General features: G+C 46.4%; 2 protein-coding genes across 7 annotated transcripts in view; one reads left to right on the top strand and one right to left on the bottom strand.

The window, feature by feature from the left end:
- Nucleotides 1–16,872, top strand: part of ATXN2 (ataxin 2) — a 96,483-nt gene extending 79,611 nt beyond the window's left edge. For 3 of the 6 annotated variants that reach the window (XM_075996559.1, XM_075996558.1, XM_075996562.1), the window contains 7 exons: nt 662–846; nt 1,154–1,286; nt 5,305–5,358; nt 11,392–11,537; nt 12,844–13,071; nt 15,237–15,405; nt 16,244–16,872. In XM_075996559.1, the coding sequence (XP_075852674.1) occupies nt 662–846; nt 1,154–1,286; nt 5,305–5,358; nt 11,392–11,537; nt 12,844–13,071; nt 15,237–15,405; nt 16,244–16,272 (944 nt within the window). In that variant the 3' untranslated portion in view covers nt 16,273–16,872. The remainder of the gene's footprint in view (nt 1–661; nt 847–1,153; nt 1,287–5,304; nt 5,359–11,391; nt 11,538–12,843; nt 13,072–15,236; nt 15,406–16,243) is intronic. The other 3 variants (XM_012778380.3, XM_075996560.1, XM_075996561.1) reach the window with 2 other exon arrangements.
- Nucleotides 16,873–17,439: 567 nt separating this feature from the next.
- The window catches only part of SH2B3 (SH2B adaptor protein 3), a 29,199-nt gene continuing 19,709 nt past the window's right edge, over nt 17,440–26,929 (bottom strand). The window contains exons 2-7 of the mRNA XM_012778384.3: nt 21,823–21,924; nt 21,643–21,734; nt 21,463–21,557; nt 21,157–21,371; nt 20,893–21,064; nt 17,440–20,754 (exon numbers count right to left, since the gene is read on the bottom strand). Of these exons, the coding sequence (XP_012633838.1) occupies nt 20,459–20,754; nt 20,893–21,064; nt 21,157–21,371; nt 21,463–21,557; nt 21,643–21,734; nt 21,823–21,924 (972 nt within the window). The 3' untranslated portion in view covers nt 17,440–20,458. The remainder of the gene's footprint in view (nt 20,755–20,892; nt 21,065–21,156; nt 21,372–21,462; nt 21,558–21,642; nt 21,735–21,822; nt 21,925–26,929) is intronic.

The raw sequence follows: 26,929 nt of genomic DNA, 5'->3' as shown, positions 1-26,929 counted from the left end.
TTCTCTAGCAAGTGCGATAATTTGGTAAATAAAACAGGCACAACCCCTTCCCCCTTTTCTTAGGGTGGAGATAAAAAGTAAACAGGGATTATCTCAGAAGTGGTGTGACGGAAAAGTCATTTTGTAATGCTATGAGAGTTTATGTCAAGGACTTGATCAAGTCTGAGGGTCATAGGGGAAGAATTACAGGTATTTATATAAATACTAGCTTTTGCCTGGTTAAATGATGTCTTCATTCTCTGAGCTAAAGAACGTGTGTGTGTGTGTGTGTGTGTGTGTGTGTGTGTGTGTTGGGGTAGGGAGAGCTGTATTTGTACTTAGAAGTAAACTCTAATTATTAAAGCATTAAAATGATAAAATATATGTTTTTTAAAGTTTGAGGGTCATCATAGAGGGTCTCTCTGAGGAAGTTGCTTTCAAGCTGGCACCTGAAGAAAGAGTCAGAATTATCTCAGCTGGGAGTTGCGGCCTGTGTTTGAGGCTGAGGACTAGCATGTGTGATAGGAAAACATCCCCGAGTGATGGGAGTGGTTGGTATGAGGATAGCATCGAAGAAGCAGGTGGGAGGATCAAATCACACAGAGCCTCATAGACCATGTCAGCGTGTGTGTTACGCTAAGGAGATGCTGTTTTATAGTAATGAATCATTTTTTCTCTATAGTACCAAATATGCCCCAGCAGCGGCAAGACCAGCATCATCAGAGCACCATGATGCACCCGGCCTCAGCAGCAGGCCCACCGATTGTAGCCACCCCGCCAGCTTACTCCACACAATACGTTGCCTATAGTCCTCAGCAGTTTCCAAATCAGCCACTTGTTCAGCATGTGCCACATTACCAGTCTCAGGTAAGACTGATACAGCCTCTTAATATTTTGTTCCATTTAAAAAATCTTAAGTTTTAGTAAAGTAAATGGATTTTTCCTTTATATTATTTGCATTGTATTTTGATGGGGCAGATGGCTAAGGACTTGGCGGCCCTTTTAGGTATATATTCAAAGTTTACCGATCAACAAAGAGTTTCAAAGGAAGCGGCCAAGAGTTTTTAAATTTTCTATTCTTTTTGGAAACCATGAAGTTAAAAATCTAGCTATAATGTGCTTGGCTCTGTTTGATATTTTAATGTTTCTTTCTTTACTTTTTGTTTGAAAACAGCATCCTCACGTCTATAGTCCTGTAATACAGGGTAATGCTAGAATGATGGCACCACCAGCACATGCCCAGCCTGGTTTAGTATCTTCATCAGCAACTCAGTACGGAGCTCATGAGCAGACACATGCAATGTATGGTAGGAAGCACTTCATTTGTCTTTTTCAGTGTGTGTGACAATGCTTAATTTGTTTTAAAGCTCTGAAAAGATATTCCTTCTAAGAATAATCTGTCCTTTTATGACATTGAGAGTAAAGGATTTAAAGGAAAAGATGAACCCATTTCTCTCCCTGTGCTATGCTGTATAAATCTTGACAAATAATTTCTACCTCTGTTCCTGGAATTCCTCTGTCTTCACATCTGTCCTGCTGTAACTAAACTGTGATGAAGTACATAATGGCACAGCATCTTTTGTGGAGAAAGGTACCTTTCTCCTCTTCCTCATTAGTATTATCATTTGGGGTAGCCTGCCTAAGACATGGCAAGAAAATTTTACCATAGTAAAAGCATAAAAGCATTGTCCAGCATGAAAATATTCTACTTCACTCCTAGCGTGGAGGGTTACTGGCATTACATATTTTTGTTGCTATTTGTTATAATGATAATGTGTTTCTACATAATGCTGTATTTTAAGTGGTTGAAATTGTGTAATATTGGATCTGTTTTAGACATGATTCAGACTCTATAAATCAATGTAAACAGAATGGTAAAATGAAAATGAAAAGTCTTTGTATAAAATTAAACAGTATCTATAAGAATAATAAGGAAAAAAATCTTAACTTGGTGATTACAGAGTTTTATGTAGATCAACTTAGCTGTTTAAAATACTAAAATAACACGTAATTTAAAATAACTTGAAAATAGAATTTTAAATAAAATTTTCACTTGCTTATCTTACAGAGTTAATGGATTACCTCATTATGTTTTTTTTTAAAATACACCTTTAGTGAATACCAGTTTTATTTTTCTTTTCTTTTAGTGTCATGACCCAGAGATAAAATACCAGTTTCATTAAGATGTTAGATTTGTTCCACATATTTCTCAGAACTCCTGCATCGTCATTTAGCTTTCCCATTGGTATTTCAGGTTTTTTTTTGAGTAGGAGATAAATTTAGATTTATTCATCCAATAGAAAGTGTACCACTATGAAAATGAAATTACAACTACATGGACATATCATTTTTTTAAATCTATTTAAACTTTTTGAATGACTAAGAATGTAAAGATTTTCATTTTTTGTTTAATTTAGATACCTTGCATGAACAAATCTAGGCAAAATTGAGTTGTTTAATAATTTCCAGATTCCTGGCAAACCTAGTTTGAGATATTACTGCTTTTCAAGTCTTCTGTATTCTCCTTTTAAAAACAAGTAAGTTTTAACGTCATGTTAATAAGAATAGGACTTAAGCAGCAACCGGCATCCTCCTATCACCTGTAACCTGTAATTTATGCTTTCTTCATGGAGGCTTGCTCCTGTTACAAAGTTTCACGAATGATAGGAGGATGTACACAATTAAAGGCATTTATTTTTATAAAATACATATGTCTGCTCTTAATTTTCTATATTATCACTTTAAGCTTTTTGCAGATTATGTGTTTCAAATAAAAAATGGCATAGTAAGTTCATCTGTAATTTAATTGGAAAAGATACTGATAGACTGATTTATGATTTTGGTTATGACCTGTTATTTGGCTTGTCAAGTTATCTTAACTAGGGCTATGTATGAAGAAGCACCATTGATTCATCATGCTGGCTTTTATGCAACTTGTATACATTTCAGCAATTTTCCAGTTTGTTAAAGGCCTAGGTGAAAAGTTCATTATGATTGTATATTTCTGTTGAATACATCATGATTTTAACACATGGAAAAAAACACAATACATTTATTCCATTTTCTGGCATACTCTCTTTGGAATAAGATCTGAAACTTTTGAGCTAAGATTTCCATTGGTTTTAGAGAACAGCTATTTGTGTACCCATGTGTTTGAGACATTGTAGTACTGTGATGTTGAGCAGAATCTTTCTCCCCAATGTGTTCACTCACTGCTAACGTCTGGCTTCATCTTTTGGATGGATGTTCATTGGTTTGAAACAGCCTGTTTTATGGTAAAAACTGTATTTGAAGAACTAGTGGGTTTTCTAATTACCTTCCCAGAACATTTCTATTTGAAAAGCAGTTGGCCTTGGACCCCAGGCCCATTCAAGTGTGGGTAGACAGTAAATACTGCAAACAAAACAAAACGCTAGATCTGATGTCCAGTGAAATCTGGAATTGACTAGTTAGTCATCAAAGCCAGTGCTTTTATGCCAGGAGAAAGTTAGTCAACCAAATCTGAACTAATCTGCAGTTTGCACAGGCTGTATTTAATTGATCTCTGGTGATGGGCATGGACTAGTGGCAATTCTGTAGACCTGATGTGGTTGTTGCTGGTTAATCAGGTTCTCTTTTGGGTACTTCAGACCCTAACAAAGACAGTTTCTAGAAAATGAATTGTTTTCTCCTTTGCCATCACAAGCCATAATTTAATCTGCTAAAGCAACTTCTTTATTCAATCATTAACAACTTATTTGAATTATTTTAGATCTTTGAAAGCCTTGTTATGCCAAATATAAACAAAATTTTAAGTACATTGTTTTAAAATACAGCAAAACTGTTTCATAGAAATGCTAATTTTATACTTATCTCCCCTGAACAATTTGTTTTATATTCTCCAAGGAACCTAATACTTTTGAGTATGAATTGTTTATTTTTAAGCTATATCGCATCTCAATTTTTAAAACGTTGTATGCAAATAGAAGAATATGCACCCAGATGTTGCTGATAATTTTGTGCCACTTTTTTGTCATTCATTAATTGTTATGGCCATAGCAAAAGGCTTTGAACATTCAATGGACCACTAATGACTACAAAATTGGTATATTTAGGCCAGGCCCAGTGGCTCATACCTGTAATATCAGTGTTTCGGGAGGTCAGGGTGGGAGGATTGCTTGAGCCCAGGAGTTTGAGACCAGCCTGAGCAACATAGCAAGACCCCACCCATCTCTACAACAAATTTAAAAATTGGCTGGGCCCAATGGTGTGCACCTGTCCTCCTAGCTACATGGGAGGCCGAGGCAGGAGGATCGTTTGAGCTCAGGAATTTGAGCCTCTAGTGATCTATGATTGGGCCACTGCACTCTAGCCTGGGCAAAATAATAATTGGTATGTTTAGTATAAATATGCTAACAAATTACTGAACAGTTAAATTGTTGTTATAGGAGCTGTATACATTCTAAATAATTGGTGACCTTGTATTCTTTCTAGTTATCTTAGAAATGATTTTTGTCACAAGCCTCAGATCTTTGACTTCAACCTAACTTTCATCATTGCCCCTTCCAAGAAGTTGCTTTATTTTTCATTTCTGTCACATCTAATATTCTAATTCATCTAATTTTGCTTTATGGTGGTGCTTTTACCTTTTAGAAACGGCGATAATACAATTTTTTCTACTAACTAGAGAATTAGATCCAGAATCCTTTTTTTCATTTGTTTTTGATAGTTTGTGCAGATAAATTGGAAAATATAGCAAGTAAAAAAAATCAAAAGCACCCATTATCCTTCCACTGACAACCACCCATTAACATTTTGGTGTGTCTACTTCCATATACCCCTTTATAAGGTAGACACATTTTAATAAGAAATGATAACATACGGTTATATTATTATGTTTCTAAACTTTTGGATCCACTACCCAGATGCCTAATAAACATAAACATCTTTCAGGATGACATTTCTTCTGTTAATAATCTTTTGCAAAATTGTATGTCTGTTGAAGTAAAGTTGGTAAATACTGTTTTATTTTGTAGCATTATTTATATCAAGGTTTGTTCCATGGAATACCAAGTTGGGTTTTTTTAAATTAGATAATGGTTTTATTCCTTTCATTTAAGCAAGTCAGCATGCAGAACTTGACATCTCAGTGCAGAAGAACAGTGTCTTTGGTTTACTCCTATTTTTTAAAATTCTGTAACAGTATTTAAAGTGCTTGTCATCTCTTATAAAATAAAAATGAATTATGCATGAATACAAGAAATTGCTAATATGTCAACCTTTCCAGAAAATTGGGAAAATGCACACCTCAAAAGGCTAATTTACCTTTCTATTTCCCAAATTCAGCATGTCCCAAATTACCATACAACAAGGAGACAAGCCCTTCTTTCTACTTTGCCAGTGAGTTGGGTTTTTTATACTAATTTTAATTGTACAGTAAAACACTTTTTAAAGAATACATGTTAAGGGAGTAGACTTGTTGAACAGCATTTTCCTTGTGCCAAACAAAATCATTAAAAGGATGTATATCTGTAATTCAGATTTCAAAAAGGAACTGTCACTGTAATTCTGCTTTCAAAAAGGAACTGTCACCCAGCTTAAGAAAGCTGGAGTTAATGAAAAATAGAGTTGTTTCAGAAATTAATTTTTGTATACCAAGCAAACATGTGACCATTTGGGAAATGCCTAATATTTTTCTTGTTCAGAGAAACTTTTCCTAAACAGCTAATTTTTTTATACCAAGCCACAAGTTTGGTATATAAAACTTAAAAACATTAGTTTATTAATATCCTGGTAAGAATAACTATATCCTTACCAGGATTTTTACTTGAATAGGGTTGGTAAAACACTAAGGGAGAAACCTTTCTGTCCTTTGAATGACTAAAGTTTTAAAATATTCAGGTAGCAGATCCTCAGGATTTCTTGAGCTTAAGCAGGAGAGCATGACCTACCAGGACAGGCCCCCTCTTCCTCTCAGTGGAAAGGTAAACAGTTGCTACTCCATGGAGAAAGTCTGGGCAGGGCCGTCTTTCAGAAATGAGCTTGTAAGATGTGTTTTTCTATTTTGTAGGCCAGTTGTTAATATAAGGCTAGTTTGTGGACTTTCATATTGAATAAGAAGGGTACTAATTTGTAGAAATACTTTATAAATTTATGCCATATGTGTCACCTTGTGTGAAATACTTCTTTCTAGAGGATAAGGATTAAAATGTTACATTGGGAACTAAATTTTGAGTTCTTTTGGAATGACTCAAAGTCTTACTCTACTAAATGCCAGATTTAGCACTTAGAAAGCATTTTGCCTCTAAATTTTCATTAATTGTGCCATGACTTGGTATCCAAAAATAAGTTAATAAAATAAGTGTGTATATATTATTTATTTGGTGCTAGGAAATGTTAACAAATTTAATCCTTTAATAGATGCTCTTTAAAAAGGAGTCTTGCTGTATGCGTATACTATTAAAGGGAAACTATGTCTGTGGTTATAGTGTGTAAAAAGATAGTAACAGTAATTAATTTTATTACTTACTCAGTTTGAGGTCTCAAATGTAGTTATCCTCACCATCTTACTGTCTCTGTTAGTAGCTTTGGAGTCCTTTTCCTGGTAAGTAGCTAAAAGGTTTTTAATCATCAAACCTAAGCATTAATCGCCTTAGCATAACTTCCCCTAAAGGGTGTATCAGTACCTTTTTAAAAGAAACTAACAGTTGGGCTGCTATTTGCAATTTAATTTGCTGCTTCATTTTTCCCTGTTCTAAACCATTTTGTCATGGTTTGGCAGGTTGCCTTTTATTCCTTATTTAGCGTTTTTCAACATTTCTTCACTTCCTCTTTTATGAATTTGATATCAGATTTAAAAGTTGGAAGATTTTGTTTTGTTTTATTTTTAAAGTTTTGCAGTGCTGGTGATCTCTCATGACTGTGCATCCAAGGTCAAAATGACAGGACCTAGTTACAAATTAAACACCAAGCCTATGGACTGAATTTGCTTTAGTACAATCATGGCTTAGGAAACTATTTTTGGAATGTGGTTAGTGTTATAAGGATTTGACCAGTCACCCATTTAGAATCTTAAAAATATTTATGTCAAGGAACATGTTGAATGGGAAGCTTCTGAACCAGATCTGGCCCAAAGAAGCAATACTTCTCTGATTATCTTGACCTAATCCAGAAGATTTCATGACGACTACTAAAGTTTTATAAATAGAAGTTTAAACTGATGAATAGCTAAATCAGAATTTTAAAGAAAGTTCACTTTATTTTTAACCTCTCTAGAGTCTTTAAAATGAGTATTGGTAACAAAGCAGTTAAACTTAGCTAAGAACTTCCTGCCCTTCGCACACCACTTCTCCCTTTCCCGGATTCGGCTATATTTTTCCTTGTTTACCCAATCTTGGTGCCTTTTTCTTGGCACTCTCTTCCTTTCCAACCTATTTTTCCCCCTTGGCTTTTTAATTTTCTTCCTACTCCACTTTGTATCACTTTTTTTTTTCTTTTTCTTTTTTGAGACAGATGGTCTTACTCTGTTGCCCAGGCTAGAGTGCCGTGGCATCAGCCTAGCTCACAGCAACCTCACACTCCTGGGCTCAAGCAATCCTTCTGCCTCAGCCTCCCCAGTAGTTGGGACTACAAGCATGCGCCACCATGCCCGGCTAATTTTTTCTATGTATTTTTAGTTGTCCAGCTAATTTCTTTCTATTTTTAGTAGAGACAGGGTCTTGCTCTTGCTCAAGCTGGTCTCGAACTCCGGAGCTCAAACAGGAGGCCACCTCGGCCTCCCAGAGTGCTAGGATTACAGGCGTGAGCCACTGCACCCAGCCTCTATCACTCTTAATTGGCTTTTCAAGGAAACAAACTATATTTTTGCCATTAGTATTGAATTACAGGGTAAATTGCACATTTTTCCCAATTAGTTACTCCCTTTTGTATTCAAGGGGAAAAGTGTTTCTGGATAAGGTACTTGCTTTCTGATCTTTTGAGCTAGGAGATGAATGAAGGAAAAATGTTTCTAATTCAATCTTCTTAAATTTTATTTGCAGCTTATGATGTATATATTACATCTCCTTGATTTTTATCTTTCTTTTTTCTTTTTTTAATAACGCCTTATAGTGTTTAGTTAGGGCAAGGATGGGTTTTTTTTTTTAAACAAAGCCTATATAGGTTCACTCAGCATGGGTTCCTTAAAGTATTTGTATAATGCATGTAAGTTAGCTATAGATGAGAACACTATTTTGTAGCCTTTTAAAAATATGTATGTGGCCGGGCACAGTGGCTCACGGCTGTAATCCTAGCTCTCTGGGAGACCGAGGCGGGCAGATTGCTTGAGATCAGGAGTTCGAAACCAGCCTGAGCAAAAGCGAGACCCCATCTCTACTATAAATAGAAAGAAATTAATTGGCCAACTAATATATACAGAAAAAATCAGCCGGGCATGGTGGCGCATGCCTGTAGTCCCAGCTACTGGGGAGGCTGAGGCAGGAGGATTGCTTAGCCCAGGAGTGTGAGGTTGCTGTGAGCTAGGCTGACGCCACGGCAATCACTCTAGCCTAGGCAACAAAGCGAGACTCTGTCTAAAAAAAATAAATAAATAAAAATTAAAATATATATGTATTTTTTTTTCGAGGATTGGGCAGCCTCCTAAACCAGAACAGGTTCGGAGAGACTCCCATTATATAACCTTTGAATACTGGTAAACTTATGTCACAGAGTTGCCTTTTAAAAATGTTTAATTGGCCAGGTGTGGTAGCTCACACCTGTAATCCTAGCACTCTGGAAGGCTGAGGCAGGAGGATCGCTTAAGTCCAGGAATTGGAAACCAGGCTGGGCAATATAGCAAGACCTACAGAGATTCTTTTTAATTAGCCATTATCATAAGGAAAAGGGCCACTAGCAAAATAAATAAGTAAATAAATAGATTAGCCAGGTATGGTGATGTGCACCTATAGTCCCAGCTACTCAGAAGGCTAATGCAGGAGGATCTCTTGAGGCCAGGAGTTTGAGGTTGAAGTGCGCTTTGATGATGCCACTGCACTCTAGCGAGGGCAACAGAGTGAGACCCTCTCTAAAAAAAAAAGTACAGTAAAAATAATTCATCTTTAATTTTCTCTTCAAATAATTTAAAGATTTTTTTACATTTTTCCAGTTGATGAATAACAATTAGACTTCATATGTGTAATTATTCTTTATTGTTACATCTTTATATTAATACTTAGAAGGTAATTAAAAGTAAAATTTTAAACTTTTCAGGACAAAATTTCTTGAATGAAGTTTAAAAAAATTAAAACTCTGAAATTCTGTACTTAATGAAACTCTACAGATAGCATTTGGAATTTGGGAATTGCTTTCCCCCAGATTTGTCATTGCTACAAACGACATATTTAAGAAGCTGGCGGTGGGTGTAGGAGGTGTTTAGAGAGACAGGGTCTCGATCTGTTATCCAGGCTGGAGTGCAGTGGAGTCATCATAGTTCACTGTAACCTTGAATTCCTGGGCTCAAGAGATCATCCTGCTTCAGCCTCCCAAGAAGCTGGGCAAAGGTGCACGTCGCCACGCCCAGCTAATTTTTCTTACTTTTACAGAGATGAGCATCTTGGTACGTTGCGTAGTCTGATCTCAAACTCCTGGCCTCAAGCCATCCTCTGGCTTCAGCCTCTCAAAGTTCTGGGATGACAGGTGTAAGCCACCACACCTGGCCCTGGTTCGGGAGGGGGATTTTAATGCTAATGGTTTAAAAGTACTGTAGACATCACTGTCCAGTAGAACTTTTTGTGATGATGGAAATGTGCTACAGAACTGGGTTAATACAGTAGCCACTGGCTATTTTAAATGAGTGTCAGAGTTTTACACGAACAAGAAAGGTTCAAAATTTTTGTCAAAAATTTAAAAACAAGTCGGTGCCTACACAGTCTGGGGCAGTGGAGGGAAACGCAATGTGAGGGCCAGGGCAGCCTGTTAAGGGGCCGGCGAGGTGTGCGGGAGAGGCAGCTTTCGGAGGCCCGTGGGGCTGAGAAGCTCACTAAGGCAGTTAGCACATCATCTGTTGCAGGTCCCAGAAAACATCCAGTACCCTCAAAAACATTCAGTGAATATGTTGCCACATTTTTTTTTTTGGGTTAAAATATTCTTGTGTATATTAATTCTTACAGCCTAGAAAATTTTTCCAGTGTATAAATAAAACTCGTTCAGTTTAAAGTGGGTATTAAGAATATTAATGCCAGCTGTGGTGTTGGCAGTGGATGCACAGGTGATCCTAGCACTGGCTCTTTGCCCTACCTTTTCCTCTTCTAAGAGTTACATTTGTAGTTTGAAACATAACTGTTTGGGCTGGAGTGCTGGTGGCCCTTCGCCCTAAAATGTCATGCATTAGAACCGCTCCATGTGCCTAACCCTCTGCATACCATGTACATGGACATGCCCAAAGTCACCGATGCTGGTGACTCCTGGCAGCTGTGCCTATCAGGCTGCTGGAGTTAGGGTTCCTGATCCCAAAGCTGGGCTTGCTTCTCCACTGTCAGTCTCCCATGTGTCTGTGTTGCTAACATGTTCTATGAAGATTGAGGAGCTATTTTGGGATTGTTTCTATGTACAAGCTTAGCTTCTAAGGGATTTCAGGATTTGTTTCTTGAGAGACGGCTGAAAGTCATGCCTTGCCAGAGCTGCCTTGAAAACACTCTGTTCTCAGCTCATTGCCACATCCATGGTCACTAGAAGCAATGAACACATCCTACTGTGCTTCTGATTCTTAACTTGTTTTTGATTTCCTTTGAAATTACTCTAGCTAGTAAGATTCTTCCTAAAGTGCTGGAGTACTTTGAAGGGAGTTCATTTTTCTATCATAGTTTAGGTAATTTCATCTACGGGATTTTATAATGCAAAGGTGGAAATCCTTGAGCACAGCCTTGGGGAACAAACTGAGTGGAGTGTCTCTTATGATTGGCTGAAATGATGGTCATTTGGCCCTGATGATAGAGCCCTGACCTCACCAAGTAGCTTACACAGCCCCTCCCCCAGTCCCAATACAGTCTGTGCCCACAGGACATTGCTCCAGGGCAGTAGCATGGTGAGGTTAGCCAGATGCTGGCCTTGAGCTAAAGAGAGTGTGCGTGGGATTAAGTTGTTTCTGCCGATGCTTTTAAGTTGCCGTTTCAGGAAAACTTAGTGACTATTTTAAGCCTACGTTCAAACTAGTTTTTAATAAAATGTGTTTACAGCTATATTATATTATGAATCAAATGCTAGTCTGATTGTCAAGTAATAACTTTACACTTATTTTTCCAAAACAATGGATGGCTTAAATGGAGTCCACTGTAGAGATTGGTAGCAGCATAAGTTAGACATTGTAACCATCAAGAAAGCTCAGTTTGAGGAGGGAGAGAAGAGCGATGGAGGGGTCACACATGGCAGTTGTACATGCTCCTTTTTCTTTCACTGTAGTTTCCACGGGCTCCCTTGCTCAGCAGTATGCGCACCCTAACGCCACCCTGCACCCACATACTCCACATCCTCAGCCTTCAGCCACCCCCACTGGACAGCAACAAAGCCAACATGGTGGAAGTCATCCTGCACCCAGCCCTGTTCAGGTAAGGAGAAACTCACAGATCCACATACAGTTGCCTCGCTTCCTGGTTCTAGCCACTGAGTGCTTCTTTCAGGTGCCAGGTACACATAGCACGTCCACCTCATGTAGTCAGATACGGCTATGCCCCTGGGGGGGGGGTGGTGGCTTTTTCTTTTTTAATCACATTAGGGTACATGTTGATAATGTGATTGGATAAGCTCTGGAAATGTTTATTAATGAAAAATCTATGGCCGGGTGTGGTGGCTCACGCCTGTAATCTTAGCACTGTGGGAGGCCGAGGCGGGCGGATTGCTCGAGGTCCGGAGTTCGAAATCAACCTGAGCAAGAGCGAGACCCCGTCTCTACTAAAAATAGAAAGAAACTAATTGGCCTACTAATATATAGAGAAAAAAATCAGCCGGGCATGGTGACGCATGCCTGTAGTCCCAGCTACTCGGGAGGCTGAGACAGAAGGATCACGTGAGCCCAGGAGTTTGAGGTTGTGAGCTAGGCTGATGCCACGGCACTCACTCTAGCCTGGACAACAAAGCAAGATTCTGTCTCAAAAAAAAGAAAAAGAAAAATCTAACAAAGTTCATAGTTTAGCATAAAGCAAGTTCCTGTTTACTTGCGAATTTTTTTTTTTTTTTTTTTTGAGACAGAGTCTCGCTTTGTTGCCCAGGCTAGAGTGAGTGCCGTGGCGTCAGCCTAGCTCACAGCAACCTCAAACTCCTGGGCTCAAGAGATCCTTCTGTCTCAGCCTCCCAAGTAGCTGGGACTACAGGCATGCGCCACCATGCCCGGCTGATTTTTTTCTCTATATATTAGTTGGCCAATTAATTTGTTTCTATTTATAGTAGAGACGGGGTCTCACTCTTGCTCAGGCTGGTTTTGAACTCCTCGAGCAATCCACCCGCCTCGGCCTCCCAGAGTGCTGGGATTACAGGCGTGAGCCATGGTGCCCGGCGGAGAATTTTTTTTCCTATTAGCTTCTTTAGTCATACTTGTTAATGGAGGCAGATAAGGATGTCTTTGACATCTGTTAGTTCCCTGGGGCGGGAGTGTTGTTGGACCTCTGCTTGGTTGGAGGCTTCAAACTCCCAGGCCGAGAATCGGGTTTCTGCACCCCAGAAGAGAATGTCTCTGGATAGGAGGTACCCCATCCACCCCTGCTCTTACCTCCCTGCGAATTCTCCTGTACCCCAGTCCCCCCATCTTAGGCCCACGTGCGCAAATCTCGGCTCTGTGTGCCACCTTTAGTCACTTTTCACTAAAGATGTTTTTCTCTCGATTCTGTCCCATTGCTCCGTCTCTGCGGTTCCTTGCAGCACCATCAGCACCAGGCAGCCCAGGCCCTCCATCTGGCCAGTCCGCAGCAGCAGTCTGCCATCTACCACGCAGGGCTCGCGCCAACCCCGCCTTCCATGACACCTGCCTCGAATACGCAGTCGCCACAGAATAGTTTCCCCACAGCACAACAGACCGTCTTCACGATCCATCCTTCTCACGTCCAGCCGGCATACACCAACCCACCCCACATGGCCCACGTACCTCAGGTAAACCAGCTTTAGCCAACACTCTGTGAAGACCGAGTAGAATGTGAAGGTTATCAGATAAGCAGCTAAGAGCCAGATGCCGTCCCAGCTAGGAAACCCTGTGTGTGGTGCCATTTGCCTGTCTCCCTTTCCCTGCTCAAATACACGTGATCTGGCCCTAAATGAATGTTTGTGTGGTTTTGTAATGGGACCAGTGAAGTCGCTGATTGGTCAGTCCTTCAACGTTTCCCAACTAAGACCTTAAAATATCTTTGACTCTGGAATGCAGCCCAGCCCTTCTTTCCTTTCTGTGTCTGCTTTGCTATGTCTATATAGCTTCATTACTATATATATGTGTGCATATATACACACCCCCTCACACGCACACATGGAAGCCTGGCAGGGATGATGGGCCCTCACAGTTTCTTAGCTCTCCGAGGTGACTACCCTGGGCCTGTCAGCTTGAATGTTAGTCACATGGGTTCCAGAGAAAATCTGTCTAATTGTTTTCCCTGATTATTCATACATCTGCTTTGACCTTATGTTGTACTTATCGAGAGGGCTTGGCCTTTTGTACATTGGCGCAGTGCAGCTAGAAGCTGGGTGCACCCAGGTGTTCCCATTTTCCTTAAAGAGCAGCCCTAGAAGCACTTTGGAGCTCATCTCCAGTGTACCCTTCTAAAGGTTGAAAGGTGTGGTTGCTGTCTGCATCAGCTGCTACAGGTCCAATGCAATCCAGGGTCAAGTTGGATTGTGTTAATGAGGAGGAGAAGGAGCAGCACTGAAGCTGGGCTCTAATGCTGTCCTTGAGGCCCCCCTGGGGCTGTTAAGGGTGAATTGGCTGTATGGAGATGTCTTTTTCTGCTACTTGCATAACAGAACTCTCTTAGGTGGGTCTAAATGAGACCTGCCATACTGAGTTCCACTTCCTGTCAAATCGTGCGCCAGTGAGGCTCTGGCAAGGTGTGGGCTAGAGATGCAGCTCAGTTGGATCTCTCTCTGAAGGCTACCTTGTAATTAGGGTTCCACAGCTCTGGGAAGTCTGGGCGTCCTCACCCTGCAAAGATTAAGTTCTGTGGTGTAGTGCACTGCAGTTGATTTGCTTCTGATAGTGGGGAGGGGAGCTGGTGTGGTCACTGTGTGCCAGCGTGGTTTGGTGGAATCAGTCATAAGAGCTGGGGTCCTGTAGATGTCTAGCAGAGGCTGGTGGCTAAGTAGGTATGTGAACTTACATATAAGTTGGGGTCCCTAAAACCTCACTGTGTTTTTTTGTGCTAAAAGAGCAAAAAGGTTAACACAGGGAAGCTGAGATGTGCCATGGGCCCACTTGAATATGTAAGAGTAAAAACAGCATGTAATTTAAGGCTTATCATGGTCTAGAAGAGTGCATAGTATGGGAGACAGGAAACAAGAGCTCTTCCTGTCCCTGCCAAACCCCTGCAGAGCTGGGATCCAACTATTTGGACCGACTATAAAATCACCTTTCCCAACTTGACAGACCAAGTCGAACTCCCTATCACTTGGTATAGGGACACTGGACTGGCCCAGGTGATTTCTGATTACTCCTTCCCATCTCACTGGAGCCATTAACTGCAATCTCCACCTCCTGCTCCATCAGTGTATCTTTTAGAGAGTCAAGAGTATCTTCTTCCTGCCTGGTGAGCAGGCCGGAAGCAAAGGGAGAGGGGCAAATGAGGAGAGGTCTAAGTAACCCATACAATGGAATTTCACAGTCCCTGCTTATATTGTAATAATCTGCTTTCCTATTTGAAAGGGATGTTATCTGCAAAACTACCCCAGGTCCCACATGGAAGCCAGGTTCCGAAGCATCATCACATCTTGTGTCATTGAGAAAGCTATCCTTGGATCAGGGTCTGACCTTTGTGAAGCCCTTGCTCCATACATAGAATGTAATGATCAGAAAGTTGATGCCCAGGACATTGCAGCCCTGACTTTCACCCAGGCTCGCTTGGTGCCTGCTCCCCTAACCTTGCAGGATGTGCCAAAAGATGAAACATGTCTGTAGGTCAATTGATGATCTACTAGAGAATGTCCCCAGAGAAGAGAACGGGGCCCTGAGGCCCTTGCCCCATCTTGAGAGTGCCAGCCCAGTGAAAGGAACACAGTTGACATGTTGTTTAAGCCGGAGATGTTGCCTGTATGCGTAAAAGAGCTCTCTGTTTCAGGCTCATGTACAGTCAGGAATGGTTCCTTCTCATCCAACTGCCCATGCGCCAATGATGCTAATGACGACACAGCCACCCGGCGGTCCCCAGGCCGCCCTCGCTCAAAGTGCACTACAGCCCATTCCAGTCTCGACAACAGCGCATTTCCCCTATATGACGCACCCTTCAGGTGAGGCGTGTGTGTGCAGGGGCCGCCGGGGCACCCAAAGCATTCTGCTGGCACAGGTCAAATGGCAGGCAGTATCAGCGCTTCACTCCCCGAATGTGAGAACTTAGCAAGCCCCATCCACTAGTGCTGTACAGGAGGGACTGTGCTGATCAGTTCAAGTCAGGGCCTGAGGCTTCCAGGAGCCGAGTCTGTGCGTGTTCTGATGGTATACAGGATTTGGCTTGATGAGAAGCAGCAGCATTTTGTGTAGCTGATGCATGCCTAGGACTCAGTTGGCCTTCCTTGTTATGATAGGCTGGACAGGGCAGTGTTTCCTTCCTGAGTCCCACCAGTCTGACACGTGGGGGGTTATGACCACGGCAGAGTGAGTATAGCTGTGGAGAAGACGACTGCTGAGCAAGTGCTGTGTACGGATTGGCTTCGAGTGTAGTATCAGCTCCAGCCCACGCCCCGCCAGGGGAGAGCGCCCGGTTCACGCTCTGCTTGATGGCTGCCACGGCGGTATTTCATAGTAGTCTGGCCTGTTCCTCTGAAAGCAGTGCTGGTGCTTGGCTAGCATTTGGGGAGGGGGTATGTTAAGGCCTTTTTCCTACCCCATGAGCAACAAGTCTTGTGGGAGTTTTATCTGAAGTGGTTTTACGTCTGACTGGTTTGTTTCTTCCCTCCCACCGTCCCACCCCGCCCCCTCTTGGTGCAGATGGGAACAGGGAAGTGAGCTGAATTGTGAGTCTTGCTCAGGTAGCACAAGGATAGTTTACAGTCGTGTGCTGCAGAGACACTAGGCTCATGGGCGGTGTTGCCAGTTTTCTGTTTAAATATTCACTTTTCTTTTTTACAGTACAAGCCCACCACCAACAGCAGTTGTAAGGCTGCGCTGGAGGAACCGAAAGGCCAAATTCCCTCCTCCCTTCTACTGCTTCTACCAACTGGAAGCACAGAAAACTAGAATTTCATTTATTTTGTTTTTAAAAAATATATGTTGATTTCTTGTAACATCCAATAGGAATGTTAACAGTTCACTTGCAGTGGAAGATATTTGGACCGAGTAGAGGCATTTAGGAACTTGTGGGCTATTCCATAATTCCATACGCTGTTTCAAAGTCCCGCAAGTACCCCAGCTCTGCTTGCCGAAACTGGAAGTTATTTATTTTTTAATGACCCTTGAAAGTCATGAACACATCAGCTAGCAACAGAAGTAACAAGAGTGATTCTTGCTGCTATAACTGCAAAAAAAAAAAAAAAAAAAAAATCAAGACTCGGAACGCCCTTTTACTAAACTTGACAAAGGTTCAGTAAATTCTTACCGTCAAACTGACGGATTATTATTTATAAATCAAGTTTGATGAGATGATCACTGTCTACAGTGGTCAACTTTTAAGTTAAGGGAAAAACTTTTACTTTGTAGATAATATAAAATAAAAACTTAAAAAAAATTAAAAAATAAAAAAAGTTTTAAAAACTGATAAAGTTAGTGTGTGTTTGTATAAGCTACTTCCATTTTAGGATACTTACTATCACGGCAGGCGGGCGGAGGCGTGCTTTTTTAATATCCTCTAAGGTATTTGTCAAATTATTTTTCTTCTTCGCCTTCAGTTCTGGTTCAAGGTATCTCTAGAAAAAGACAAGACTGAGATATTCTTTGGTGGATTAGAGGTCTGCTTCAGGAGGAGGAAGGCTGGCCAAGGTTGGGCAGCACTGAAATCCCACGTCCTCAGGCTGACACCGAATCTGTAAGCTTCCTTTTTAATATCTCCTGAACCAAAATGCTTGTCATTAGTCATCCCAGTTCAGGCATCTGTCTTACCAGTAGGGGGCAGGAGACACTTTTTTTTTTTTTTTTAAATGGCAATACATCCAAAGGGCAGAAAGGCTGCAGGGAGATTACAAAGCAGCTTACTCTCACACACTCACAGGCACTCGCTCCCGTTCCCGCACGGTGGGAGGGCGACAGAGGGAAAGCAAGTGTTTCAACAGGGTACAGATTTTGTAGAGACCATAGTCTTAATAGAGCCTTTAAATATTGTGGCAAAAATCAAGATTCTGAAAACTTTTAATTCACATATAGCAATTTGTACATTATAGCAAAATTTGCATTATTTAAGAATAAGTTACTTGTACAGTACATAAACAATACATAAAAATTTGCCAAATACCTTCTGCCTATAATGATACAAGATGAATCCACTTTTTGTTATCACAATGTGCTGCGTATTCCAACCAAACACTGCATGTCAGATGTGTCCTTGTTAAGACGCAGTGGATAAGATACTACCAAGTTCCTCTAGCCTGTGGGAGATGTTAGAGCTAACGTGACATTTGCAATAAGAGATTTAGCCCTGAATAAAAAGCATGAAGGAATCTCAGGCAACCCTCAGGGAAGAGTTCAAGGCCTTGATTTTAGGTTAAGAAACTGTTATGTAAAAATAGTGTTCTCTGGCCCAAGATTTTAATGATCACTATTCCTTTTTCCTACACGGTCCAGAAATGATCAAAGGCAGAAGATTTATACCAGATAAAGCCATATGGATTGCTGGTCTAAAATTCAAGGCAGGTTAGTTGACTTAATTCTTTGGTGCTGGTGACTTGTTAGTTTGTAAAAGTTTTAAAAAGTCAGATGAAGGAAGTGATGGTGCTGGGAGCCGTCAAGCTGTACTTCTCTGTACTTAGCACTAACTGGAGGGGTCGTGATGCACGCTGCCCGGTTTGGCACTGAGGCGTGGCTCTCAGTGGAAGTTGCTGGCATGGCCCCATCGGGACTGGGAAGAGTGGTGGAATGTGCCTGTGGTGGGCTAGCTGCAGCCAGAGGGGTCCTGCCCCACACCGTGGCCACCCCTTCATTGGCTGGATCTGCTCTAGCACAAAGAAAAGGCATTGGCTTAGTGTCACTTCTTCCCAGGGCCATGAGGGAGCTTTTTGTCAGAATGTATTTATACTGTCCTGGTAACCTGGACACGTTTAGAAAGGAAGTAGTCTGGAGGTGAGCGGCCTCCAATTATCTGCCTCAGAATCTGAGTTTGTACTTTGCAGCCAGTGGGTTACAGCTGTTAAATTTGCTGTACCTGGTGTGCGTCTTAGCACTACCTGAGAGAGAGAAATGAGTGCCCCTGGCTTGAAGAGGTCATAGCTCAGATGTTTGAACTTCTGGCTGGAGGGAGGGAATTTAATTGGTTCATTATCTACCCAGGCCCTTTCCTGTACAGACAGTAGGAAAATCTGGATTGGTGACTCATCAGTATTTTCTGTGATGAGCTTTCTCTTATTAAAAAAAGACGTCCAGAATATTGCTTGCTTCTTTGGTTCACACTTAGCATTCTTTTTCTAGAGAAATCAGCCTTAAAAAAAAATAAAGATGAGGGGCCTTAAAAATGGACCACAAATCTGGGTCGGTGTTGCATCTGCTTCATGGTTCATGAAAGTGGTATGGAGGTGGCTACTTTGCCACCTCCCTGAAAAACCCCCTGAAAATTCTAGAAGCAAAAGTCTGACCTCTTCAAGTACAGAGAATAACCCTCCCCCAGATAAGGCAGTCAGTCCTGTGACCTTTAGGCTCACGTTTCATTTTGGCCTGTGATGTATCCAAAATATTAAGCTGTGCTAAACTCCAGGTTTCCTAGAAGCCAGTGCAGTGAGCCTGGTGGCTGTACTGAATGGCTCTTCTGGCACCCAGGAGCAGCTGATTCCACTCTGTCACTGCCCCCTTGTTTCTGAGCCTCCTCATGAAGGTTCTGGGAGGAGCCAGCCCCCCTATTAATTGTATCGCTTGTGAAAGGAAAGTATAGATGGAGATTTGACTTCAGGACCTCCCTGGATGGTGGAGATTGTGTGTGGCCGTGTGTGCATGGACACACATTCCCCATCAGATGAAGCAGTAACCAGCTGGAACAGAACACTGATTGTGGGCTATTAAAGGAGTTTCTCATTAGCTATGGCACCAGATTCCTGGCTTCCATTTTGGCTCAAAAATGAGCCTAAAACCCACTTGTGGGATAATTTAATAAGCCATTAGATGCTTGGAGGGCTCTGAGCCAGCACTGTTGCTGAAGGATTTACTAGAAAGGGCCTAGGAGCCCTTCTTCCCTTTTTGCTTGTCCCTCCCCGCCCCCCAGTTAACTCTCACTGTAAAGCTGCTATAAACCACAATCCAGGTTTTTATTCATAAGGCACCAGGGTAGGACTGTTCCTTGCCACCCTCCTATTTCAGTAGTAGCCTGAATGTCCCTGAAGGGGTGGCACACTTTACTTCTCTACACTGAGGAAGGACAGTGGCTACTCAGCAGCAGGTGACTGTCCCCGAGGATACAACAGACAAGGAAGCCAGGCATCCTGACTTCCTTGGCTCAGACCATGAACTAGTCCGGTAGGGTTTGCATAGCTGTCTGTCTACAAAAATCGCACGGGTATCAGTGGGAACAGTGCAACGAGATAAGCAATGGTTTAGTTTTGAAACCTGAATCCTTTAAAAAAAAATTAATCTGAGGTAAATGTTTAAAATCATTTTTGACCTTTAGCTTTTGTCCCTCTGACAGAGCTTTTGTCCTAAAGCTGAGAGTAGAAGCAGGATTAGGTGTGGTCATCTGTGGCAAGGATGCAGCAGCCCTGCCACGTGGACTGAAGCGACGATGGGGACACTGTGTGAGAATCCAGGGCTTGTTAGTGTTTCGGGCTTCCTGGTGACCCCCCCCTTCCCATAGAAAATCTATCATCAGCTGTGACAGTGTCAGTGAAGAAGAGAACAAGTTTCCACTGCCAGGTCCGGCCCTCACCCCACCCCGTCCTCTAAGAGTGAGGGGGACTGGTCTCGGGGACCCGGGGCAGGAGCGAGCGGCTAACAAGAACTACATCTGTAAACAATGAGGAGAAAGCCAAGTGCGGGATGAACTTACAGAAGGCCCTTTAACAGGCCTAATAGAAGGGGCACATCCAAACTGGAGCGAGCAGTTACAGTGTCCCTTAAATCTCTCTCTGGAAGGAAGGAAAGATCGTTACATTCACAAGTTCGCGTCTCTGCTTGTGCTCGTCGGGGCGTCTCTGGAGGCCTGGGACTCCCGCCTGGTCAGAGAGGTGTGTACTGATTGTCTATGGCCCGCAGGTGGCTCCGGGAGGATGAGTCCATTTCGTAGTCTGAGTCCCGGGCTCGTCGCTCAGGCTCCGGCTCCAGGTGCCGCAGGCTGTTGGCCAGTTCCTCGGGCGAAGGCACCAGGTGGAAGATCTGCTCTGGCGGCGAGGACCGGCCTGGGACACCCTCTGGGCTGAGCCCCCGGGGACAGCCCGAAGAGCTAAGGTGGGGAAGGCCCAGCTCTGAGTCCCAGCGAGGGAGGGAGAGAGGGAACAGGACAGTGTTGCAGGAACCTGGGACAAGTGACCGAGAGAGACCATGCTGTCAGTCTTGACAAAGCTCCCCACTCCCTGGGTCTGCAGCAAGGTTTTACCCTCCACCCGCTCCCTCTGTGCCAGCCACCCCTGTAGGGAAGGGCCTGAGGGTCACACCTGGTGGCTGGGAGACAACTACCACGTAGCTGGAAAGCCGGACGTCACAGGCGGCGCCGCACTCGAGCGGGATGGGCGAGCGCTGGAAGTGGTGGAGCATGTCCACGACCGAGGGGAAGTGCAGGTGCTGCACGCGGCACTGGCCCCGCTCCGTCAGCGACAGGCGCAGGTGCTGCGGGAGGAGAGGATGGTCAGCTCAGACTGTGCCCCGCAGGCCCTGGACTCGGGTAGGGAGGGTGGCACCGCCCCGTGCCCTGCCCCTACCTTGGCTATGCCCTGGAAGTTGAACGTGAGCACGTACTCCCCGCGCCGCGTCTCGCTCTGCCGCACCAGGAACACTCCGTGAGCGTCCGGGCCCTGCAGCTGCACCAGCTGGGCAGCCTTCACTCTGGAGATGGGGCCGTGGAACCAGGGGTAGCAGGACAGGAAGTGGTCCGTTTTCTGGCAGGCAGGGTCCAGCAACCCCCCAGGAGAAGCACCTGGTAGAGAGAGGACAGGTGACGGTGACAGGTGCCTTATGTCCTAGGTCGGGTTCCAGTCCACCCAGAGGACAATGACCTGGCCGCTCACCTTGGTTCAGGGAATCTGTGCTGCCCCTTGGGGAGCTGGACGTGCCAGGGTCCAGGGCGGAGGGGACATGCGTCTCTGCGTCTGTGCTCTCCATCCTGCTGGACGAGAGGCGGGGGTTAGGGATCTGGGCAGGTCAGGGGTAGCCGGAAAGGCGCTGCCGGGGGTGAGGGTGTCACCCACCCTCGGCCTGTGCACTCCCGGAGCTCGGCCATCCACGAATTCAGCTGCTGCTCGTCTCCCACCTCAAAGATGATGTCTGTCCGGTCCTTCACCTGGCAGAGAAGGAAGGGCACAGCCGTGAGGGTTTTCGGGCGTGCGTGCGTGCGTGTCAGCCCAGGCTGTGCAGGCCCCGCCACTCACCTTCAGCACGAAGGTGTAGAGGTTGTCCGGCATCTCCAGCTGCGTGCACCGCCGGACCTCCTGGATGCTGGAGCACGCCGCCTGCAGCTTGGCCTTTGAGCTCTGCAAGACAGAGAGGGCGCTCAACTCGAGGCTGGTCCCTCTCCCGGCCAGGCCTCTGAGTTTGTCTCCAGTCTCCCCCAGCCCCCTGCAGACTCAGTGCTCACGGTGCTGCTGAGCAGTGGGCCTGTGGTGTGGCCCCAGAATGCCCTTCACCTCTTCCGCAGCACCCACAGAAATCCCAACAACCCTCCCGGCCCCCTGCGCCCCGGACATGCGCTTGCCTGCCCACATGCATTTCTCTCCCCACGGGCGGTGGAAGGCGCTCCCCGCCCAGCCCGGTGACGGCCGCGTCGCCCACAGGGCAGAGCCTGGTGTGGCTGGCCCAAGTTGCTGCCAGCCACGCAACCTCAGCCCAGATGTCCCAAGACACGCAACACAGGGCTGCAGACTGGGGAGAGTTGCCTCCCACCCCGTGCCAGCAGAAGCGCCTCGTTGGGTCCTGGCCGGAGTGGGGCCTGCAGATGCTTCCTGCTCCAGGCACCCTGGGAGCCAGGAGCCAGCTGCTGCTGGGCAGGAATTTTCTCAGAAGGGGGGCTATCCCCCTCCTGTCCTCTACTTCCTCTTGTGATAAGATTGATAAGATTGTTTCTCCCAGGTCACAAGATCACTGATGGCTCCTTCCAGCAGAGGCAAGATAAGAAAGGGGGAAGGAGCCAGAGATAGGTGGGGAATGGACAGAGATGGCCCAAAGGGGCCCTTCCTCCAGGGGCTCCTGGAAAATACCACCGTCCCTAACAGCCAGGGAGAGGCAAGGATGGAACCTGAGGCATGTGCCATTCCTGACGGCTTCAAGCGATCCAGACTGCCACCTCTAGCCCAAAAAGACACATCTTGAGCAGGGGTTACCTTTTCAAAAGATGGTACCCCAAAGCATAAGCTTAACTTTGCTGTGACCGCACAGGTACCGATGCTCTGATAGAAGGCTAGAGCCCAGCGGCCTGGCCCCTGCCCAGCAGGTCTCCTTGGGAGCTCCCAGTCCTGCCCTGTCAGCTGGACACAGCGGGTCGGGAGAGACCAGCTCTGGGACTGCTGATGGCCACCGTGGCTCGCGGCAGCACCTCGCTGCTGGCAGGCGGGAGGAGGTTCTAGGCTGCGTGACCAGCACCAGCCCCTGCTCCCACAGGTCCTGAAGCCGAGATGGGGCTAGTAGGGGGGGCCTCTGTGCTCCTGACCCTTTCCACAGCCATCCTGTTGCCCGGCTGCAAAACAGGAAGGCACAAATAGCCACTTCCTTCTCCTGCTTTTCCAGCGGGCCTGCCTGTCCCCCAGCACTGGCTCTAGGCCTCGAGGATCACTGGGAGGAAGTAGGCCAGGGCCAGGAGGGGAACCGGCCTAGTCTCCCTTTCGGTTCCGCTCAGTCCCCAGTGTGAGCGCTGAGATTAACCAGCCACGCCGCCGGTTTCGCTCTGACTGGCGCCCGCCGTGCCAGCTCCACCCCTCGCAGCTGAGGAACTGCTGAGCAGGCAGGCAGTGGCGAGAGGATTCCCCCTCCTCACCCGCAGCCAGGCCTGCCCGCCGGCTGAGCAAGAGTCGGGTTCTTCCTGGCTGCCCGCAGCACCTCTGTGTGAGCCACCCCAGCCTGCCGACTCAGAGCCAGCCACTGTGCTGCCTGACAGCGTGGGTCTCCTTGGCCCTCTCTGCCCAGGTGGGTGGTGTGTATGAGGTGGAGGCCAACGCCAGCTGTGGCTGCAACCCAGCCTGGAGGGCCCAGAGCAGACTCACGAGTGCTGGCCGGTGTGTGAAGGAGCCGCAGGTGCCTGCTGAGCCGTGTGCTGGGAGACGTTACGGGGAGGCAAGCCCAGGCCTTGGGGCTGCGTCACCAGCTACAGAACACTTGGGGCCTTTGAGTTCCCCCTCACATGCCCCCTATTCCACCTGCTTCTAAGGGCAAGCACCTGCGCCCCAGGTCCACTGGGGTTGGGTGATCAAATGGCCAAACTGTTTCAAGTATCCGTGGCATAAGCAGTATGATGCCACCCACCACATCCTGCAGCACCCGCTTTTTGGGGAACAGATCTCAGCTCCCAGCGTTCAAACAGCTGTTTGTTATGGCCACTGTAACTCCAGTGAGAATTCATTTCTTTCTTTGCTTGGGCTGCCAGGAAGCTCAAAGATGCACACCAGCTTTGACACTGTCTCAGCAGTAGGGTTTGCTTTGTACAGCTAACTTTGTCCTAGACTTTACAGTATTCTTACCCTCTTGGTTTTAGGGTTCAGCCCTGACCCTGCTACTTCCTGTATAAGCCTGGACCAGGGGCTCAGCACTCCTCCCTGTTGCCTTTGTTTTGTCATCTGTAAGGCCGAACTTGCTCTTCACAGGGTTGGTACGGTGACTGGGTACACTAGCGCAAGAGAAAGGCTTGACTGATAAACAGCTGTCGTTGCATTCCCAGGCCAGTGAGTAGAGCCCGAGTCGACCACAGCATTAACCGCACGACAGCACTAGAGTCCCCTCAGAGCCTGGGTGCCAGGCGGACGCCACTCTCAGCCTCACAGACCCGCTGTCCTTCTGTAGCATGCCCTGCTCTCGACCACCCTGCGATGAAATCACGCACGGTGTCACCACTGCACTCACCCTGCCCTACCGCAATAGAGGGCAAACACGTCCTCGACACTACGATAACACGTATCCCCGTGCGACTGCAGACAGCACATGGGCTGCGCAGGTGCTTCTGGGCTTGCCGGGAAAGGATGGAGAATATGAGGAAGCCAAGGGCAGGGTGAGCCCTGCAAGGAAAGGCAGAAAGTTCCATGCGCTGCTGCGTAAGAGCAGAATTCTGCCTCAGGTTTTGTATCTCTTGTCCCTCTGGATAGGCGGGACACAGCGACGCCGGTACACAACCCCCCCTTCCCGCAGATGAGCCCACCTGCACCTGGAGGGAAGGACTCACTTCCCTCAGGCTGTCACCGGGAAACCCCATCGTGCAACCTGCTGCCACTTCTGTGTGCTCAGGGCTGGCACCTGCCTCGGCACGGATGTGTTCCCACCCAAACCCTCGTGCGCCAGGCGAGGGCTGGCCAGGCCCTCGCGAGGAGCCCTGCCGCTGATCTGTGGGCACAGGGTGGGGCAGCATGGCCTCCCACAAGACGACGCCGGGAGGGAGGCCCGCAGCGAGGTGGCACAGTCTGCCCCAGAGGGCGCACGGGGCTGCAGGAGCACCTGGGACTCACGTAAGGCGGGCGAGGACCCCGCACACCTGGCGCCGCCTCCAGGGAAGCCAGCAGGAAGGGACGATGCTTTAGGGCGGGCACAGCGGGGAGGACAGCATCCCGGCACAGCCTAGCGTTGGCCCTCCCAGTGCCCTTACTCGATGCCAGCCATGAGTGACAACAGCCTTGGGGAGAGGCCGCCCACCCCTTGGAATCCTCCAGACCACACCAGCCTCTTGGCAGTGGGACTGGAAGTGAGGCCTGGGCCCACAGGCAGCCCTCCAGCCACACCTGCAGCACCGTGCCCTCAGGAAGGTGGCCTGGAGCCTCCCCGCAGGTGGTGACAGCAGCCCTGGCTCAGCCCTTGAGACCCCCACCCCCACCCCCGCCAATGGCCACGGCGCTCACTGCAGCCTCAGCTGCCTTTCGTTAATGTGGAGAAAGGCCCCGCCGCAGCTCACGCCTGTCATCCCAGCACTCTGGGAGGCTGAGGCAGGAGGATCGCTTGAGCGCAGGAGTTTGAGGTTGCTGTGAGCTAGGCTGACGCCACGGCACTTTAGCCCCGGCAACAGAGCGAGACTCTGCCTCAAGAAGGAAAAAAAAATGGAGAGAGAAAGCAAGTCAGCTAGGAGTAGGGGAAGGATGCCGGTGGTCTGAAAGGCTCATAGCAAATTCTAGATTCCTGTCATGGACGGCTGAGTCCCCAATCCAGCCCAGAGCACAGAATTAACGGATGTTGCCTGGATAAATGAATAAACGTGTTATGGAAAATAATCAAATCTTACTGGTATAAAAAAGCCAACCTTAAAAAAGAAAATGCCCTGCCTTGTCTCAAAAAGAGATTTTAGTCTGGTTATAGAAATACCCAGGAAGACCTGGGAAGGAGACAACTGCTTAAACACAGACCAGAGTCCTACTTGTCACAGATTTGCCTGGCAACTTCCTGGCAGCAGTGCAAAGGGGGATTCTCCAAGACAGGACAGTCATTTGTGCCTGGAGGATCATATCAAACAGCAGTCCTTTAAAGGCTCCGAAAAGCCCCACAGCAGAGACACGCAGGGACCCCGTATTCCCCAGACTGCGGCCTCTCAGACAACGCCACGTCCCACGGTCACACAGGGTTGAGGTAAGGAAGGCCCTCGTCTTACAAACTCTTCCTAAACGTGCTTCCTCTCGGCCCTCCTCTGAGGCGGGCAGCACCAAGATTGAGCCAGGAGGTGACAGCGACCCAGTATCCTGCCCGGAAAACCACTCAGGGCGTATAACCACCATGCCGCAGCCTCCCCACTCTGCAGTTTGGGACTCTTGGTCCTGCTCGAGTCCCAACTCGCCTCTTCTGATTGCAGTCTCCACTTTGGTGAAGAGGGGAAACAGTGCCCCCCCCACGAGAATATGGCGACGCAGTGCGCACAGGAGCTCCGGGAGTCTGGAAGGATCGGGAGGGGGGCCAGCCTCAGGGAGGCCTCCCTCCTCCTCTTCCATCTTTGGGTCTTGGCCAGGCACAGAGCAAGTGGCTTATAAGTGGTTGCTGAATAGTCTCCGAAGTGGAGAAGGTGGAGGGAAAGGCATTGGAGCCTAAGGGAACAGCAAGAGCCAAAACCCAGAGGCCCCAAAGCACAGAAGAAGACAGCAGGAGGTGGGTGTGGCTAGAAATGATACCAACAGATGCCCTCCTGTCACCCTTTAGTGAGCACCTCCTGGTGCCAGGCACTGGAGCCTGGGCTCCCGCCAGTGGCTCCTGGATCCCAGAGTCCACAGGCCAGCCACGTTTCACGTTTTCCGAGAGGAAGTCACATCACGTCGCTAAGGAAGATGCGGCGGGACCGCGTGGGAAGGCCGTCCTTCCAGAGTACAG

The sequence above is a fragment of the Microcebus murinus genome, chromosome 22 (assembly GCF_040939455.1).
Source record: "Microcebus murinus isolate Inina chromosome 22, M.murinus_Inina_mat1.0, whole genome shotgun sequence".
NCBI classification, from domain to species: Eukaryota; Metazoa; Chordata; class Mammalia; order Primates; family Cheirogaleidae; genus Microcebus; species Microcebus murinus.
This window is presented reverse-complemented; position numbering and strand designations above follow the sequence as displayed.